The sequence below is a fragment of the Epinephelus lanceolatus genome, chromosome 1 (genome assembly GCF_041903045.1).
Source record: "Epinephelus lanceolatus isolate andai-2023 chromosome 1, ASM4190304v1, whole genome shotgun sequence".
Classification (NCBI taxonomy): domain Eukaryota; kingdom Metazoa; phylum Chordata; class Actinopteri; order Perciformes; family Serranidae; genus Epinephelus; species Epinephelus lanceolatus.
This window is the reverse complement of record NC_135734.1, coordinates 38,722,197-38,742,017: the sequence shown is the minus strand read 5'-3', so window position 1 is coordinate 38,742,017 and position 19,821 is coordinate 38,722,197. Positions and strand designations below refer to the sequence as shown.

The window sequence follows — 19,821 nt, the reverse complement described above, 5'->3', positions numbered from 1 at the left end:
GCAGACTGGATTCTCTACTGAGTGACAGGAAGACTGACTCGTATGAGCGGGTCCAGCACGGGTTGAATGCACATTGGCAGGTCCATGTTATAAACGTCTGTGGTATGAAATGTCTACATCATCACTGCACTGCATTTTTATTACCTATGATAATTTGGTCACATCTCTCATCCTCGGGCAGGCGCAGTCTCAGTCCTTCTTCCGCTTTGTGCAGTTCTCGTACTCATACAACTGAAGATACATCCAATAACTACTGTTACTGATGACAGAACATTACCTGCGGAAACACTGGGAGCTTTTTCAACTTCTGTATAACAGATTGTAATGTTGATTACAACTTCAGTGGTATCTGCTGTGTTACATTCGACACAGTTCCAAGTGTGAGGATATGAATATTGTTTGGGCATGAAGGGATACTCTGTGAGCTGACAACAGATAGGATACTCTTCTCTATTAGCCATTAATCTGAAAATACAGTTTTATTTAATTATAACCAAAGCTACTCTTACGGGGCTTTACTATAAATATAAATGTGTACAGTGTCAGTATAGTTAATTGGAAACTGTTCTCTTTAAATAATATTGTGAAAGACAAAGTACATTCAGAAATGGACTGATGGTTTTTGTTATCGCTCCCCAGACGCAGGGGAATTAAGAAAAAGGCTCAAGAAACGGTGAGTGAAACATTGTAAACATAGCTGTTTGTCTGTTAAAATAAACTGTTATGGTATTTGTTTATGACATTTACCTTTCTATGCCATTGGTGTGTGGGGCTTGATGATAATTATCTCTCTGCAGTAATGTTGATGGAACACGTGAGGAAAAGCCGATGGAGCCAATGGAGAAGGTCTGGGAAATTCTCCTTAGCGCGGACAAGAAAGACTACGAGCGGATCTGTGCCGAGTACGGTATCACAGACTTCCGCTACATGCTAAAGAAACTGAATGAAATGAAGAAAGAGAGAGAGGAAGAGATTGCCGAGGTATATGGCATTTTGATTATTCTTTAAATCTATCATTAACAAGTTCTACCAAACATCTACTAATGGCACTCATTGTTTTCGTAGTCTACACTCTAAAGATCAGTTCAGAGCAAAGATTTCCGATGAGACGAGTTGCAATGTGCCGTTCTGCAACGCTCTTAAACCCTGCCGGTTCACAGCAATGCAACTAGATGAGATGGTGTATCATCTCTATGCAACAAATCTGTACTTCCGTTGTGATTTCCAGATTTTCAGGCTGATTTTGTGGCTGAATATAATTTGTAGCTTCTTAAAATATGAATGAGGATAGTGATAGTGAGATACTGGCTACAGTTGCATTTATAGTAGTGATGAAACGGTGAAAAACATGAACAAAACAAGCATTAGATGGACTGGATTCATAAGGAATACGCCAAAGAACCAGCGCCAATTAATCAGTGAATGAGAGTGTATGCATGGGGGGGTGCTCGGCAGGGACAGAGCACCTGCTGCAGCAAGCGAACACGCTGTCTGTGGACATTTTGACTTGACCAGCAGTCTTCACTACAAGCTGACTGGCGACATGCTTTACGTTCTAGAACCAGCCGCCGGCGATTTGACCAGCTGAGTTGCAGGTGACACCATCAGCCGGCTTGAGTCGAGCTCAGACCGGCCAGTTCACACTGCTGCAACTTTTCTCTGCAACGTTCTAAAATGGTTTTGTCTTGTCACAAATCTTTGGTCTGAACTGGTCTTAAGAAATATGGGTTCCAAAATGGTTCTTCCTAAAGGGCTGAGGTTCTACCTACAGTTGGTTACTGGACCAAATTACTATACAGATTTCAGTGCCAGAATGTGAGCATAGCCTGAACTGATGCTTTTAAAGTATCAGTTCAGGCACTGTTTAGGCACCAGTACCATTTTAAAAGTGCTGTTTTAGCATCAGTATTAAAAAGAATACCCAACCCCAATTCTACCCAGAACTAGGGGTGTTGATGTATCGCGGCTTGTCCCATATGTGATGTATGGAATGAATATATATCACGAACATCGAGTATGAATGACCTTAGCTTCTTTAAGCCAGTGCTCTTAAGGGATTCTTTGGTTCTCGAGACTAAGGGATACATTAAGAACCCATTTCATCCAAAGAACGATTTTTTGAAAGAAAGAGTTCTTTCATGACTGTTAAAAGCATGGGTGTTAAAAGATCCTCACCCTCAAATATTTAAATGTTTATCTATGCCTTAAATGGTATTTTTAGGTGTAGATGTATCTGGAATCCCCCAAATTACTTAATGCCACTTGTGTTCTGCCATAGCTGATATGTTTACCATTATTTCATGCCATACAACAGTTAATTACATACCTGTATTGAACATACAATATGTTTATTGGTTAATGAGAGATAGTGTCCAACTGCAGCCTGGTTTAGATCCACTGTGCCATTAAAATACTTAAGACTATGGTTGTTCCATAGACCACATCAACCACAGCCCCTTAGGAACCTCATGAAGCCAAAGGATGCTGGTCATGGTTCCCTTGGCCCCAGGCTAAACAGTTAAACTAAGTCATGATTGGTGGAATATAAAAGTTTCTCTGTAAAGCTCCCTGGGTGGGTTCTAGGTAAAATCCTTTATGGTGGATTCTAGATTGGATCCTCTGACAGGGTTCCAGGTGGCACCTATATTAAAGGTTATACGAGGAACCAAAAAGGGTTCTCTGGGGACAAACCTTTATTTCTTCTTTATCAGAACCTTTATTCCTAGGAGTATTTGTTTGGTGTCCATCTTACACTATGAGCACACTCATTAAATGTTTATTATAATTGTGTAGGTTTTTAAAATCTCTATCTCTACCGTAGTTTGTGACGCACATCAGTACACTGAAACATATTGAGGTCAAAGACAACGACTGTGCAACAATTGAGTTGGACATGGACCTCAAAGATCCTACCAGCAAAATTTTCCTGTACAAGGTGAGGGTCGTTAACCACCGGTACTATCTTACTGCATTTTATTATCTATGTTAAAATGGTAACATGTCCCATAAATTCTGCAGGATGGCGTCATGGTTCCATTCACGATAGAAGAAAGCGAGTCGCAGAAGCATAGTTTGAAACAAGTCGGAAAGAAATACGTGTTCACGATTAAAAATCTGGGTTCAGATGATGCTGGACTCTACTCAGTGGATGTTGAGGGCGTCAATGTATTCTCAACAGATTTCAAAGGTATGTTCTGAATCCAGTGGTTTAAATTGGATTAGATTTACGTAAATTCAGTCCAATGATTACTGTTATTTTGAATTAAAGGCATACAATGAGACAGGCCAATGTGAACCTGTGCAGAAAAAGCATTTTTGGAAATACATGGCATAGATTGATAAAATTAAGTAATCCCTCTGTTTCTCTTTTCTATTTTGTGTCTTTCTGTAACCACACAGTACCTAACGTTGACTTTGCGGTCAAAATACAAGAGGTTAAAGCAGCAGAACGAGAGGACGCCCTCTTTCAATGTGTCCTGACTGCACCAATGAATGAGCTCTCATGGATGTTCAAAAACTCTCGGCTGCCAAATAGTGAGAAATATGAAATTACTGTATCTGAAGATAAGCTAATCCACAAGATGATTGTGCGGGACTGTATGCCTCTGGACGCTGGTATCTATGCTGCTGTAGCTGGAATCAAATCCTGCAACGCCTGGCTTATAGTTGACTGTGAGAAAATCATTCTCTTCCTACGTTTTCTCTTCATGCCTCCCCTGAATACATAGAAATATAAATATGATACAAAAATTATACAAACATTTGACATATTTTCTTTTACAGCTGACAAAGATCCTGCCAACAAGGGCAAGAAGGCAGCCCGCAAAACTACTGTGGCTGGAAGCAGCAATGATGAAGAGCTGATAAGAATTGCTAAGGAACAGCAGGAAAAATATCAGAAAGAAATGCAGGAAAAACTGGAAATTGCCAAGAAAGCTCAAGCAGAGAGAGAAGCAGCAGAGGCAGCTGCCAGAGCCGAGGCTGAGGCGGCTAAAAAGGCAGCAGAAGAAGAAAAAGCTGCGGCTCAAGCTGCAGCTAGGGCTGCTGCAAAGGCTAAAAAGGAAGCAGCTGACAAGGAAGCCGCCGCAAGTAAAGCCATGAAAAAAGGAGCTGGTGCTGCGAATGGTAAAGCGGGTGCTGGTGGTGCAGGAGGTGCCGGTGGTGCAGGAGGTGCTGGTGGCGTCGGAGCTGGTGCTGGTGGTGCAGGGGGTGCCGCTGGTGTGGGAGCTGGTGCTGGTGGTGCAGGGGGTGCCGCTGGTGTGGGAGCTGGTGCTGGTGGTGCAGGGGGTGCTGCTGGCATGGGAGCAGGTGCTGGTGGTGCAGGTGCTGGTGGCGCAGGTGGTGGCGCAGGCATGGGAGCAGGTGCTGGTGGTGCAGGTGGTGGCGCAGGGGGTGGCACAGGCATAGGAGCAGGTGCTGGTGGTGCAGGTGGTGCTGCTGGCATGAAAGTCGGTGCTGGTGGTGGTGAAGGCACCGGAGCTGGTGCTGGTGGTGCAGGTCGTGGTGCAGGCATTGGCGCAGGTGGTGGCGCAGGCGGTGGAGCTGGTGCAGGTGGTGGAGATGGTGCCGGTGCCGGTGGTGCCGGTGGTGCAGATGGTGCAGGTGGCGGAGCTGGTGCCGGTGGTGCCGGTGGTGCCGGTGGTGCAGGTGGTGCAGGTGGAGGAGGAGGTGGAACTGGAGGAGGAGCTGGGGGTGGAGCTGGAGGTGGTGAAGGTGGAGAAGGAGGAGAGGGAGATGGAGAAGGCGGAGAGGGTGGAGAAGGCGGGAAACGCAAAAAGCGTGCAAGGGATGGTCCACTTGTTCCAGATACAGTGACAGGTAAGAAATTAATTTATTCTGAAATCTGTGCTGAGAGATGTGACAAATATTGCCCCCACAGTGTGTCCCTGATTCTTCTAATGGTCACCAGGATGTGATACAAACATCTTCTTTAATTTCAGAAACATGATTTTATATTTTATTAACAGAAGTATTTGTATTTTGTTGTTGACATTTTTTGTGTTTTGACATTAGTCTCCTCTTTATTTCTTTTGTCTACATTCTACAAATGTCTTGATGTTTATTATGTTACTGTTGTTTGTCTTTTTCATTAACTTTTAGATTCTTAACAAAAGTTTAATTTTCTTTTATATCTTAAAAACATTTATCTTTAATCAGCAATACCTTTATAAAGCTCTTTGAAACAAATTATTTTTAAAAAAAGAAACTAATGATTTTGCTCAGAATGAATTCCAGCATCAAATCTATGTTAGTCAGACTCAAGTGATCATTAGGTCAATGATAATAATATGAATTCTTTATGAAGCTGATACTTATTGTCACTAATAGGAGATAATATTGATGAGGAAACCGCAAATCAACAAGGCAAAAAATCTCGCAAAAGAGGAAAACATCTCATAAAGAAAGATGTGGAGGGTGAAGAAGCTGTTGGTGGTAAGAGATGTCAAAGCCTGCATGCTGTAGACATTTTATTGACTATTAAAGTCATTTGGGAATGAAAATAAGTTTGACATCACGACTGTAGAAAGTCCTTAACACCTCCTAACATCAATGCAGCTGCATTAACAATCAATGTACAGCCCTGATTTAATACATTTGGGACACTGTGTAGAACGTTGTTAAAAAAAGAATGCAATGATTTACATTTTGGACCTGTATTCAGTTGAATAAAGTACAAAGACAAAGTACTAAATGTTCAAACTGATTAACTTTCTTTTTTTTTCTAAATATATTCTTGTTCTGAATTCGATGTCTGCAACATGTTAAAAAAGTTGGGTGAGGATTATATTTATCACTGTGTTACATCACTTTCTTTTATCCACACTCAGTAACCACACTCAGTAACCATGTGGGAACTGAGGACACAAATTCTTAAAGTCTTGAAAGTGAAATTCTTCCCCGTTCTTAATTCAGTTGCTCAACAGTCTGGTGTCTCTGTGATCTTATTTTGTGTTCAATAACACACATCACATGTTCAATAGGAGACAGGTCGAGAGTGAAGGCAGGTCAGTTTAGTACAGTGATTCCCAACTGGTGAGTCATGGTCCAAAAGTGGGTGGCAGGTCCATTCTGAATAGATCGAAAATGACACCCGAACGTGTCAAGTTTATAAAAAACACACTTTATTTGAAGTACAGAGAATTTCTGAAACACAGAGCTTTTATTCTGAAGTGCTGTTTTCTTCTGTCAAGTGAGTGACTAACAGACAGCTACTTGACAAACACAAGTATGACACTGAATATGTTCAACTGGAGAAACTTGGACCCTGTGGCTGGACTAGTTAGGAACCACTGGTCTAGTGCCCACACTTTTTTACTACAAATTCACGCGGTTGTACAACATGCAAAACGGCTTGGCATTGTCTTGCTGGAGAAAACAGGGATGTCCCTGAAAAAGACGTCATCTGGATGACTGTATTTGTTGCTCCAAATCCTCAATGTACCTTTCACCATTAATGGTGCCTTCACAGATGTGCAAGTTACCCGTGATGCCACTAGCACTAACACACCACCATCATCACAGATGCTGGCTTTAAAACTTTAAAGTGGTAACAGTCTGAATGGTCCTTTTCCTCTTTAGCCTGGAGGACACGTGATGATTTCCAAAAACAACCATAGCAGACCACAGCTCACTTTGAGCCCAGAGAAGTCAGCTGCATTTCTGGATGTTGTTGATATATGGCTTTCACTTTTCATGGTAGAGTCTTAACTTGTATTTGTAGATGCAGCGATGAAATGTGTTTACCGACAATGACTTTTCATTGACATCCTTTACACAATCATGTTGATTTTCATTGCAGTGCTGCTTGAGAGATACAAGGTCACAGGCATTCGATACTGGTTTTCAGCTCAGATTTCTCTACATTCACTGAATCTTTTGATGATAATTTGGATTATAGATGGATGAATCTCTAAATTGCTTGCAGTTGGGTGTTAAGAGACGTTCTTAAACTGTTTGACCATTTGCGCTCACAGTTCTTCACAAAGTGTTAGACGTCACGCCATCCTTGGTTGTAAACAACGGAACCCTTCATGCCCAATCATGATCCTATCACCTGCTAGTAATTACCTGTTTATCCGTGGAATATTTCAAACCGGTGTTTTTTCAGCATTCCAGTCTTTTGCTGCCCCTGCCCAAAATTTTTGGAGCATGTTGCAGGCCTCAAATTCAGAATGAGTGCATATTTACAAAAACAATAAAGTTTATCAGTCTGAAAGTTAAATATCTTGTCTTTGTACTGTGGTCAGTTGAATGTAGGTCCATAAGGATTTCCAATCATCGCATCGTCCCAACTTATCAGGGTTGTATATAATACTGAACAAATTCAACAGCCGACACTGACAATTTGCAAAGCTCCACGCTGCTCTGCTTTGCCAGATCATGCAATTAGCTAAAAGCTTCAGGTGGCCCAGGTGAGTTTTAAGACCTATTTCAGAAAGGTTTTATCAAGCCTCAGTGACTAAATCTACTTCATCTCGGGATGTTTAAGATGATAACATGGGTTAGGATTTATGTTAAATGTAATTCTTGAGAACTCTTGTAGCTTTAGAGCCTACATCAAAAAATACAGTGCAGTGTAATATTTATGTGTACTGGGAAATTTAATGCCTCACACGGTTTTCAGTCCAAAGAACTCATTATTCATTATTCATTATTACCTATCTGTTGAAGGTATCAATAATTTATTAATCAATTATTTACCCTACATTGATTAATAAATCATTTTACATGTCTATGTTTTTGTTTGTTTGTGTGTCGCTGCCAAGAAGCAAAGCAATATAGCATATATGCTATGCTAAAATCTGCTTCATCCTCTTTTTTTTTTTTTACTTGAAATAAATATAGATATGTTCTATATTTGTGTTTTTTGTGTTTTATGTGTGCTTTGCCTTCATGTTCATCGAGATGTTTGTCTCTTTGTTGTTATAAAAACCTTGTTTTATTTATGTGCAAGTGTATTATGTCAGAGGGTTCAAAATGGAAAAGGTGACTTTACTACAGATGTATTCCAGTTGAGAACACAAAAGGTGCCTGTTCATAAGAGACTTTGAGGTTGGGTATTTTTAAGTAACAGAAATAATGTTTTATAATCAGTTATATCATAAACTACTGCACTTGTATTTAAAACTATTAAAGGAAATGACCACTTTAGAATGAAAATACAGACAGTACTTACTGACCCTCATGCCGACAAGAAGTCCAGTGTAGTTTTTTAATCCATAAAACTTGTTCGGGGTATCGGAGGATAACAGCTAGCCAGAATAACAGCTACACTTGAAGTGCATGGAACCCACATTTTGAAAATGTAATTAAACTCCGCTAATGCATTTCAAAAACGTCAGAACGGCTCGTCCGTCGTAATCCAAGTGCCCTGAAGCCGCAACATGCAAAATTGACTTGACAAGACATAATTTACCTTTATAACATCATTTCTCACTGTGGTCAGTTAGACTGTGTGACGAGTGTGATTGTGATTGTAGATTCTAGAGTGGCCATTTCCTTTAAAGTTAAGTATCAGCACTTTTGTCGTTGGTATTATTTCTTGTGGTAAACTATTTTATAGAGTATTTATGACATCATGTACCCATGTAACAAGTGATTCTTAACAGCAAAACAGTCGTAATTATAAAAACAATCCACAAGGCCTTTAAGGTTAATTAAGTCACTTGACAATGACACCATTATGGACTCCATCTTGTATACCACCTTTTCCATGACCCTCTTCTTCTGTATTGAAGTTAATGTTTGTTATTGGTGTTGTTGCTCCTGATCTTGTTTTTCTGCTCCATGTTGACATTTTAACTGTTACTGTTACTGTTTTCATTAATGTTATTTGTAAGGCATATCAACCAACAAATGAGAAATATTGGATTGATGGTAATTATGATGATATCCCCTAAAACTGAAAAAAAGCAAAACACACAGAAGCGAGAGGCGCCAGTGGTGATAATGGCATGGGGCCAGCAGCAGGCTGTGATGAATCTGCTGAAAATGGTGAGGGTGCAGACGGCGGCGAGCCTTCAGCAGCTGGCAAGCGTTCAGGCCGTGTACGGCAAGGCCCATTGATCGTGGAGACAGTTAGTGGTAAGATTACTGGCGCTGCATTAACTGCTGCATGGGAAGCACTGTCACTGAACAAAGTCATTTGATGAGCGGATGACTTTTCCAGTGGTTTGAGAGTTAACACAGAAAGTGTGTGGCCACTGAACAGAATGCTACATAACAGTAAAATGAATCACGTTATATTGTACTCTAGTCTTACTGTATGTTTTGTAGACAAAAGAACGTATTGATCTTTTAATCTCATCTCTATGACCTACAGGTATCAGCAGGCAGTAATGATGTGTCCACCTCCGTCTCTTATGTACTGTGTTTGCAAACTCTGTGTGTGAGTGTGTGTGTTCAGTAGTGTTTAAATGCATCTGTGCTCTGTGTTAACAATCTTGCTTGCCTTTTTAAACATTAATTCAGGATGAATAGGTGCATTGAGGTTAATTACTTAACTGCGCAACCGCAGTACCGATCTTAATGCAACACTTGTGCGTAGACACACTCTTACATAATCTGAAGATGGAAGTCAACCTGGACTGACTTTGGAGGAAGAACATGCTCCAAGACTGATTTCTGCACATTGAAGATGGACTCCTGATGTTCTGATCAACCAGACAAAATGCTTACTCTTCCACTGACCAAGGAAATGTCACGCATCTGTGATTTTTTTTTTTTTTTTACATTTTAAGAGTGATTATTTCTTTCAAGAATAATTGAACAGAGGCGAATGAAAGCCTTGACAATGATACTCTTACAAGCTTCAACTCTGCAAGCTGTCAAGCTGAAGAACACCACTCCCAAACAAGACAATCAAGCTCCGTCTTAACCAAGCAGACACGTTCATCAAGTGTTAAATAACTTCAAAATGCTCTCTTTTCACATCCCTTACGAACTTGGATTGGTATGGTCTCTTTAAGTTTGATATTTTATGACATCACGTCTGCATTTTAGCATGTATTTTGTAATCAAATATTGGTATAAAATACATGATAGCAACAACAATGCAGAAAGAAAATGTGTGATGTTTGACTTTGAGGTAAGTGTGTACATATCCATACATGGATGCAATACAAAAACTTGAAACAACTAAACCATAAATTGTGAACAGGTGACAGCTGTTGGTCATTGCATTCATTAACTTACTGGTTGATGAATCCTCAGAACCCGGAGTTCACTTTCAAGCTGGGCTTTCTGACTGCAAAGCCATTATTGGAGAGGCAGCAGAGCTGGAGTGTAAAGTGAACAGTGAAGACTGTAAGGGAATCTGGTACAAGGATGGAGAGGAGGTAGGCCCAGGGTCTTAATGTGGTCATTATGTAGCGAATAGGTGCTGATATCGTTTCATTAATATAACTCACTAGGCATTGGTGATTATCGTGTACTCACGTAGAGCTGCAGATGAGACTTTGTTCCTATTTGTTGCGCTACAGTAAAATGTTTGTTTTTTGCAGATTAAATCCTCCGATACTATAACCATCTCAAAAGATGGAACTTTCCACAGGCTGAAAATTAAAAAAGTCACAGAGGAACATGCTGGAAAATACAAATTTGAAGCAGATGGACGGAAGACAGAGGCTGTGATTGCTGTTGAAGGTAAAAACACTTTAGAAATTAGTCAGAGTGCCCACAGGTCCTGGTCATGATTAGTAGAAGGATTTACTGCATATCATTCTAATGTTTATCTAAAGTACTTAAATAGCATGAAGCAGCTTAAAATATCTGTATTTTTTCACCCATCATTGTAGATCCACCCAGATTTTCTGATGTGGAATTGGAAGCATTTAAAACTCCTGTAACCGTGAAAAAAGGACACAAAGCTACCTTCAAAATCCCTTTCATTGGACGGGAACCTATAAAAATCCAGTGGTACCGTGAGGGTGAGGAGCTTTCGGAAGACTCAAATGTCAAGTTAGAGTACTCGGAGGGTTACAGCCGTCTGCTTCTAAACAAGCTGCAGCGCAAGGACAGTGGTGAAATCAAGATAAAACTCAAAAATGAGTTTGGTACTACTGAGGCCTTCAGCCAGCTTGTTGTACTTGGTATGTATACAAACAATATTTTACGGTGTTTTGCATATATGTATACAGTACCTGTCCAGCTCAACTATTTTGTTACACCTAAGGTAACATGTTCAGTATAGAAAAATAATTCTTACTATGCTGCTTTGTTTTCTGACAGATAAACCCACTCCTCCAATGGGACCTCTGGAGATTGTTGAAGCTGGCTCCACTGCAATTGAATTTAAGTGGAGGCCCCCAAAAGATGCTGGTGGCTGCCAGATCGGCAACTACATCCTTGAACGACAACAAATTGGCCGCAACACCTGGAAGAAGGTGGGGCCAATTGGTGCGGACGCTAAATACAGGGACACTGACGTAGACCATGGCAAGAGGTACTGCTATCGCATCAGAGTGGAGACTGAAATGGGCACCAGTGAGCTGATGGAGACAGAGGACATTCAAGCTGGAACAAAAGGTAAAGTCAGACCCATGTTATGAAAACCCTATAATATTAGAAATACCACTTTTTAAAAAAGGCCACACCAGCATTTAAAATTTCTTTCAGTGGAATAGCAGTGACAGATTCATTTAAGGGAGCTAAGAAAATACGCACAAATCTCTTGCATTGACTTCAACTCTGATTAACCCACAAATGTGCACCACTGACAAACGGCAAACTCTCTTGAAACTGTTGACCTTTGAATGGAACGGAGAGCTCGAGATTCCAAAATGGAGGAGGCCATTGTTACTTTTCAGTAGTGTTGCATTATCCAGTTTTATATTGCTCCACAAAAGAGCAGTGGTGGAAGAAGTATTTAGATCTTACTAAAGTACTTACTTTTACTTAAGTAAAAGTAGCAATACATCAGTATAGAAATAATGTCTGGCTGGATATGTCTGGCATTCAAAATCTTACTCAAGTAACAGCACAAAAGCAAAAGTACTAGAATGGCCCTAGAATATCATAAAGGCTATGAAATTACAATTATTGATAACTTAATGTGGACATCACTCTAATTTTGCTGCTATACATACCACTGGGTAGCTTGTCAATGTCACCAAAAGGATCATTCATTCATTCATTTTCCGTAACGGCTTATCCTGTTGGGGGTCACGGGGGGGCTGGAGCCTATCCCAGCTGACATTGGGCAAGAAGCGGGGTACATCTTGGACAGGTCACCAGACTATCACAGGGCTGACACATCGAGACAGACAGCCATTCACGCTCACATTCACACCTATGGTCAATTCAAATTAACCTAGCCTGCATGTCTTTGGACTGTGGGAGGAAAGTGGAGTACCTGGAGAAAACCCACACTGACATGGGGAGAACATGCAAACTCTGCACAGAAGGGCTCCCCCACCCTGGGTTCAAATCAGGTACCCTCTTCCTGTGAGGCGACCATGTGCCAACATGTAAAATAAATGTAGTGGAGTAAAAAGTACAATTGTAGCTTCCAAAATGTAGTGGAGTAGATGTACAAAGAAGCAAAAATTGAAATACTCAAGTAAAGTCCAAGTACCTCAAAACTGCAATTAAGTACAGTACTTGAGTAAATGTAATGTACTTATTAACATTCCTCCACTCCAAAAGAGGCTTGATTTTCAGACAGTTGTAAGACGGTAGTTGATGCTACAAATACATCTCATGAATAAACTATGTCTATCTATTGTCGTGTTAGCAACTCTTCAATAACTGTTTATTAAATAAAATGATATATAATCCTAAGAAATGAGATTCCAGGGGAATGCAAACACCATTAAATAGTAAACAGAAGCTTGAGAGCTATTGTGATTCCATAGCACTAACATGTTCCCATCTTGCAAGCATTGTAGCCATTGGCTCACCAGTAGCTCATCAGCTAGCTCTGTGAGTAGTCCCTACATCACCAAGGACAAAACAAGCCTTTGTAATTCCAACATCACAATGAATTTATTCCGCAGTATGCAAGCAATTCTGCATTTTTGACTATGAAATCATTCACAGACCCCAATCTTTTGTGTGCACAGCATACCCTGGACCTCCATCAGCACCAAAGGTTCTAAGTGCCTCCAAGAAATGCATCAAGCTCACTTGGACTCCTCCAGCCGACACCGGAGGAACCAATATTCTGGGATACAACCTTGAGAAACGCAAAAAGGGCAGCAACCTGTGGGGCCAAGTCAACCCACAAGATGAGATGATCAGAGGTTACTCTATTATTTATACCTTATTTCTGTTTGATCGTCTTATTGCAGCCTCTTACAACACAAGGTAAAGATCTAATGATTCCTATACTGCATATTTTTCCTACAAAGGTAAGGAATTTGGAGTTAAAGATTTAATTGAGGGCGTGGAGTACGAATTCCGTGTGGCAGCAATCAACAACTCTGGAGCAGGTGAACACAGCGCACCATCTGAGTTTGTGTTTGCCAGAGATCCTAAAAGTAGGTGGACATTTAGAACTGTTATGACAGTCAGTATTTCATCAACACCTCATACAGCCTACAAACTGCAGCACTGAATGTGAATCATGTGTTACAGAGCCTCCTGGTAAAGTCATAGACTTTAAAGCGACAGACTCCACCTACACAACCCTGTCCCTTTCTTGGACCAAACCCAAGGATGTTGAGGGGGTTGAGGATGAAGCTAAAGGATACTTTGTGGAGATCAGGCCTGCAGAAAGCACAATATGGGAACGCTGCAATGCAAACATGATAACCATGAATACCTATACAGTGAAAGGCTTGAAGTCAATGGCCATGTACTGGGTGAGAGTCATTGCTACTAATGATGGAGGACATGGACTACCACAGGAGCTGCCCAATTACATCCTCGCTATGCCCCCTCCTGGTAAGAAAATCAAGTCAAAGTTACTGATGTCAAACTGTTATATTGAATATTGTGATTACAGGGACTCAACAGTAAAAATAATTAAAAGCAGGGCTGGGCAGTATGGAGAAAATAAAGTATTGCTTGTTTTGGTCCGTATCAGGGACTCAATTATGCAATTGCCGAGAGTCGGTTTGTGTTCTTGCGGCAGCATTTACAAACGGACCAGATAAAATGCCTTGCACAAGACCTTGGCTCCAACTAGAAAACAATGTTTTGATGCATTGGATGTGCTGAATGTGCATATTAAGGCAGTACAGGAGGAGGCACACATTAATAATCCTCCAGGACTGTAACACGCTCATGTTTTACACAAATAATGTGTCATGCAACTGCAGTTGGTTCGGATAGAGGTCAGAACACATTCTCACCACAAACAAACGCACTAGAGTTGCTCTGGTGTCACCAGTGCAATGGCTGTGTTCACACCTGCCCAAACGAGCCGGACTTCGGGGGCAAACTGACCTGAGTTTGACCGAACCGAACCAAACAGGGCAGGTATGAAAGCACCCTCGGTAAAGGCAAATAATGGAACAGCTAGAACAGTCTGATAAGGTCAAAAAAATGACATCACTTTACTGAAATGCAGAAAGAAAACACTTAAAAAATTACGATATCCAAAATTGAATATGATATCAAGTCTCATATGACTATACCGATATAATATTGATATATTTCACAGCCCTATTCAACAGTTAAAGACCTTGTATAATCACAGAGTTTAAAATGTTTAAACTGATCTGGATCAATTATGCAGATGTGGGGAGGGGAAAGAAAAGCAAGGCTTCATTTAGTTAACCTAAAGAGATTAATAGCTACTCCAAAAATCACTCTACTGTAAGAGTTACCTTGATCGGGATAATTGCAGCCTTGTATTGAACAATCAAGATAACTGCAGTGATGAAACTGGTTCCTCAGCAATTGTTAACACAAACATTTCTGACAAATAATGACCAGCTTTCATCCTACTTTTCACCCAGTGCGACCAAGATTCACGGATGCCAAAATAAAGAGTTTCATGGTGGTGCAAGCAGGAAATTCTGCACGATTCAACATTAACTTTGAGGTAATTTAAGAAGTAATGAAGATGACTTATCTCCATGACAAGGCACAGTGATCTCATGTCATCTTCTGACAACTCTGACAAAATTGTACTGTGTTTTTCTTAGGCCTCCCCTTGGCCTGAGGTCACCTGGCTGAAAGATGGAGTGCCAGTGCCTAAAAAGGTGACCATCAGCAACGCAGAGGGAACATCCCAGCTTCTGATTGCTTCCTCTGAGCGCTCAGATACTGGAATCTATACCATCACTGTCAAGAACATTGTCGGCCAAGACTCATTCAGCGTTGAAATTAGAGTCACAGGTGAGTTTGGTGTTATACTGTACCTTTTTACAGTCCAAATAATTCCTTCTATTTCCATACGCTGTAAACAGACAGAAAACTTTTGTATCTTAACTCCAGATGAGCCGAAGCCGCCAGGTCCTGTGGAAACTGACGAAAACGTGCCTGGCACAGTGACCATTTCATGGACCCCATCTCCAGATGAGAAACGTGATGACAGGCTGCATTACATGGTAATGAAGCGTGATTCAAGTAAAAGAACATGGAACACCGTTGGAGATCACATCTTCAACAATAGATTCACAGTCTGCAACATAATGCCAGGCCGGGAATACCAGTTCAGAGTCTTTGCGAAGAATGATATGGGCTGCTCCAAACCTTCTGAATCACCAAAGTGGCTGATATCCCACAAGAAAGGTATGTGAATCCTGGACAAATTTGGAGAAACACTGCATTTTCTAACAAGACATAGACTTATAGGAATACTTCACCCCCCCAAATGATAATTTATTTATAAATTACTCACCCTGTGTTACGGTGAATTTGTTTTTCCAAAATGCCTTCAGTGAACAAAGAATTCTTGATGAATTGAAGTGAAAGGGGTCCACGTTTAACAACAGCAAAACTATATCAAAACATCCATTTACAAACTCTCACACAGCTCACTCAGCATAATCCAAACCTTGTTTATCCAGTCGAATGCTTACAACTTCTCAAACACATGCATTTTTGCTAAAACCTTAGTATTTACAACCAAAGTTGAGACTTATCTATGCTATCTTCAAAGCCAGATTCCGTTAACAAAAACAGTAATTTTACCTGGCTGAACACGGGCGCTGCCTTGATCAGTTAGTTTGTTTCTGGTATTGTGGGACTTTGCTAAATCTGAACTAACCCTTCAAAACACCAAAGTCACACAATAACACAAACTAAGTAATCAAGGCAGTGGTAGACCAGCAACTCCCATGACCACTGAGGTAAAATTATAGTATTATATATTATATATATTACAATGGAGTCTGGCATTGAGGAGAGCATAGATAAGTTTCACTTTGAGTTCAGTTCCACATATAAAAGGGCTGTCTGTCTAAATTGTACTGAGTATACGCCTGGATAAATGAGACTTGGACTGCATGAGTTGCGTGAGAGTTTGTAAACAGATGTTTTGATATAGTTTTGCAGTTCTTTGCGATTCAATTTTTTCTGTTTTTGGATTCTTTGCTCACCGGAGGCATGAGAGAAAAACATTTTCCTCACAAACTGATATACAAATGAACATTTTGGGGAGGTAAAACATTACTTTAAGCAAATGCAGTTCCTCTTTCCTCTACCTCTTGAGTTGCCTCTGCAAAGCACTAAAGCTACGAGTAGTTGAACCGTCTGCGTACTCTCTATCCTCGTGCATCTTTCATAACAATGTTTAAAGGTTACACAATTCTATTTACTATATTCATTAATTTGAAAAAAACGGCTGCCATTGGGCCACACATGTACTTTGCAGGTTCACATTTTCAGACAAATACAACAATCATTTCAGCCAGGGATGTAAAACTCATTTTAGTTCATGGGCCACATACAGTCCGATTTGATCGAAGGTGGGCCGGATGGTAAAACCCTTGCATAATATCCTTTAAATAACAAATGCCTCCAAATGTATTTCCTTTATTTTAGTTTAATGAAGTGCATTTTAAAAATGCTCATCAGTTTACAAAAGAGATGACAAACAGCCTGTGATGTCACTGTCATTACATGTGCATTTTTCTATACATTCCCACTCCTGTGCAGTAATCCTAACATCACCACACCAAACTGAAGTTGAAGCTATTAAGGAAGCAGGTTAAGTCTTCCCCTGCCTTACAGACCATTTGCAAATCAAAAGTGTCTTCGCAATAGGGTTCCACTAATACTGTTTTAAGAGAGAAGTCTGATACTGACTCTTCTGTACTGAAGCTGCTGATTGACAATATTTTACACAATGTTAAATATCTATAAAATATCACCACAAGAACTGCATTCTGGTTAAAGTGGGAAAACCTCTGAGGCAGCATGTTACATGAAAAAAGCTACCCACTGTTTAACTTGCTCCTAAAACCGGACACATCTTAAGTCTTCACAAATGCATCACTATTAGTTGTGCAAAGTTATCCAGTGGGCCTGACTGGACCCTTTGGCAGGTTCAGGCAGTATGTTTGACATCCCTGATTTAAGCCTCACCATCAGTCTAAGATCAGTCTTTGTTTTGCCCTTTAATATTTCTTTTCTGTCAAGACTTTATGACGATATTCTGTTGATATCCAGCCAGTCAATCTGGATGATATGTTGGCTTGATTTGATCCAATCATCACACCATGTATCTTTGAGAAGTCTTTTTAATCGCTATCCATAGAATTTTGATACTGCAAAGCATTTAGATGGCACTTTATTAGCACTGGAACACAATATTAATACCACGTTGCTTTGCTGTATCATTGTAAAGAACTGTACTATATAAGCAGGGCCAGCATGTATTGTACCTGTAAATCAACAATCCTACTGTACCTGTAGCACCACGCTAAGCTCAATGTTGAATCATGTCCTCCTGTTGGATGTTTTAAATTCCAATCTGATGCAACGCCTAATCTACTTTCTTCCAGAAAAGTTCATTCTGAACATGCCGGAAAGGAAGACGTGTAATCTGCAGTGTCCTCCCAGGTTCTTAGTCCCACTAAAAATGCACACCGCTCCTGAGGGCTACGAATGCTACATGAGCTGTGCCATAAAAGGGGACCCAACACCTCATGTGACGTGGCTCCGCGACAACGTCAGTCTGAATACCAACACTAACTACTTCATCTCCAACACCTGTGGAGTCTGTTCTCTGCTCATATTGAGGGTTGGACCTAATGACACCGGGGAGTACAAGATTGTTGCAGAAAACTTGCTGGGGAGGGCAGAGTGTGCCACCAAACTGACAGTGAGAGGTAAATCTTTAGCTAGTTCAAAGAAGTTCTACACTAATGTGACGATCTTCAAAACCTGAAACTAACAACTGCCTTTGTCTTCCTTTCCCACAGAATAAATGAAGACACTGAAGATGGTAGAATTGTTCTAAAATGCTTAGAGAAACCAAGTTGCTGGTAATTTTAGAGTTAAGCAAACCCTGTCAAATGCAGAACAATAGATTGATTGTTATAGATTGTTAACTAAACTCACAATAAAGTCTTAGACCTAGAAATTTTGCAAGAAAGCCACAAACATGTTTTGTTTGCTCTGATTTCAGTTGTGCAATCTCAATAAAACAGACACTTGAAATACTAGTGTGCAATATGGCGTATTTTAACAGAGGTAAAGCACATGTTAAACAGGAAAAGTATTTACAGTACAAGACACTTTGTTGCAGTGATTTGCTGATTTTAAAAGTGCTATGTCAAGATTAGACTAAAGCCAATGGAACAATCTGTGTTTTTCAATTATTTTTAGATGAATGGTGATTGTTTGGTTGCGATTGTTGTGTTTCCGTAACTGTGGATTTACAGTCTTCCCCCTGCAATAAAATCAAGATGGCAAAAAATACTGACATGAAAAATGTACTGTATATGATACTGACTGTTACACAAAAAGAATATGTGTGGGTTTAGTGTAAATAAATATTTCATACTGCTATTGTGATGTGGAATTTTTAATCTGACCTGTGTGTCGCTGTGAAAAACATTCACGCTTAACAAATAATACATTTCAATGTAGAAATATTAAAAACCAAAAATGTATATACCTGTCTGATTGATAGATGTGGGCATATATTGTGGCCATGGGTCAAGCCTTGACATGGCTGGCAAGTATCAAAATTCATACCACTTGTTCACCTTCATGAAGGTTTATGTGAATAATTTATGCCCAGTCTTCTTGTGTTACCTCTCTGAGCGTATTTTTTGTAAGGTCAGACATTAGTCCAAGTTTAGAGCCACTGAAGAAGAGAGGGTCAACTGTTGCACCCTGGGCTAAAACTTGTCTGAGCAGTGCAGGATGACACCTCTCAGTTTCAGTGTGACATGCTCATTACAATGCTAAAATTTATACTACTATGTAACTGTAGCTCTGTTCTGCTTTAGTCTAACAAGGCATTAAATAATAACTGTGGCCCACTGGTATTGGAATGAGGTTTAGCTTGTTTTGTTTGCTTTCGTATGTCCCCAGTTGTATCAGTGAGTAAATACATTGAACATTCATGCATATTGCCTGATTTTAGGGGTAAACTTTAGCATTAAATTATGATTCATTAAATCAGGCATTTCTAAACTTGTCTTCTAAACATTTCTAGAACACAATTAATTAATCGACACTTACCTCGTTAAATGCTGGGATGAAATCAGGCAGCCTACATGTGCAAATTAAACTAATGGAGAGGCAGCTCAGCCCATGGCACTTCTATGTCACTTCTCATGAGACTTCCCTTTTTAATAAGAGCAGCCAAAAGCACCCTGCTGCTGAAATTCCAGTTTTGAGGGAGGGATTAGAAAGCTTTACTGCCGCGTTTCCTCTGGTGGCCCCTTTTGAAGAACCTATAGCACTTGAGGGGCC

The 19,821-nt window shown here is 40.3% G+C and overlaps 1 protein-coding gene across 2 annotated transcripts in view; it reads left to right on the top strand.

Annotated features, from left to right (window-relative positions):
* igfn1.1 (immunoglobulin like and fibronectin type III domain containing 1, tandem duplicate 1) overlaps positions 1-18,906 on the top strand; it is a 36,153-nt gene extending 17,247 nt beyond the window's left edge. The window contains exons 7-26 of one of the 2 annotated variants that reach the window (XM_033625998.2): positions 640-673; positions 798-981; positions 2,822-2,935; positions 3,019-3,187; positions 3,400-3,672; positions 3,784-4,818; positions 5,329-5,433; positions 8,914-9,084; positions 10,213-10,337; positions 10,503-10,644; positions 10,797-11,090; positions 11,230-11,526; positions 13,062-13,241; positions 13,350-13,478; positions 13,576-13,884; positions 14,904-14,989; positions 15,093-15,285; positions 15,385-15,681; positions 17,898-18,224; positions 18,318-18,906. In XM_033625998.2, coding sequence (XP_033481889.2) covers positions 640-673; positions 798-981; positions 2,822-2,935; positions 3,019-3,187; positions 3,400-3,672; positions 3,784-4,818; positions 5,329-5,433; positions 8,914-9,084; positions 10,213-10,337; positions 10,503-10,644; positions 10,797-11,090; positions 11,230-11,526; positions 13,062-13,241; positions 13,350-13,478; positions 13,576-13,884; positions 14,904-14,989; positions 15,093-15,285; positions 15,385-15,681; positions 17,898-18,224; positions 18,318-18,322 — 4,469 coding nt within the window. In that variant the 3' untranslated portion in view covers positions 18,323-18,906. The remainder of the gene's footprint in view (positions 1-639; positions 674-797; positions 982-2,821; positions 2,936-3,018; positions 3,188-3,399; positions 3,673-3,783; positions 4,819-5,328; positions 5,434-8,913; positions 9,085-10,212; positions 10,338-10,502; positions 10,645-10,796; positions 11,091-11,229; positions 11,527-13,061; positions 13,242-13,349; positions 13,479-13,575; positions 13,885-14,903; positions 14,990-15,092; positions 15,286-15,384; positions 15,682-17,897; positions 18,225-18,317) is intronic. The other variant, XM_033626000.2, reaches the window with a different exon arrangement.
* The last annotated feature ends 915 nt before the right edge of the window (positions 18,907-19,821 follow it).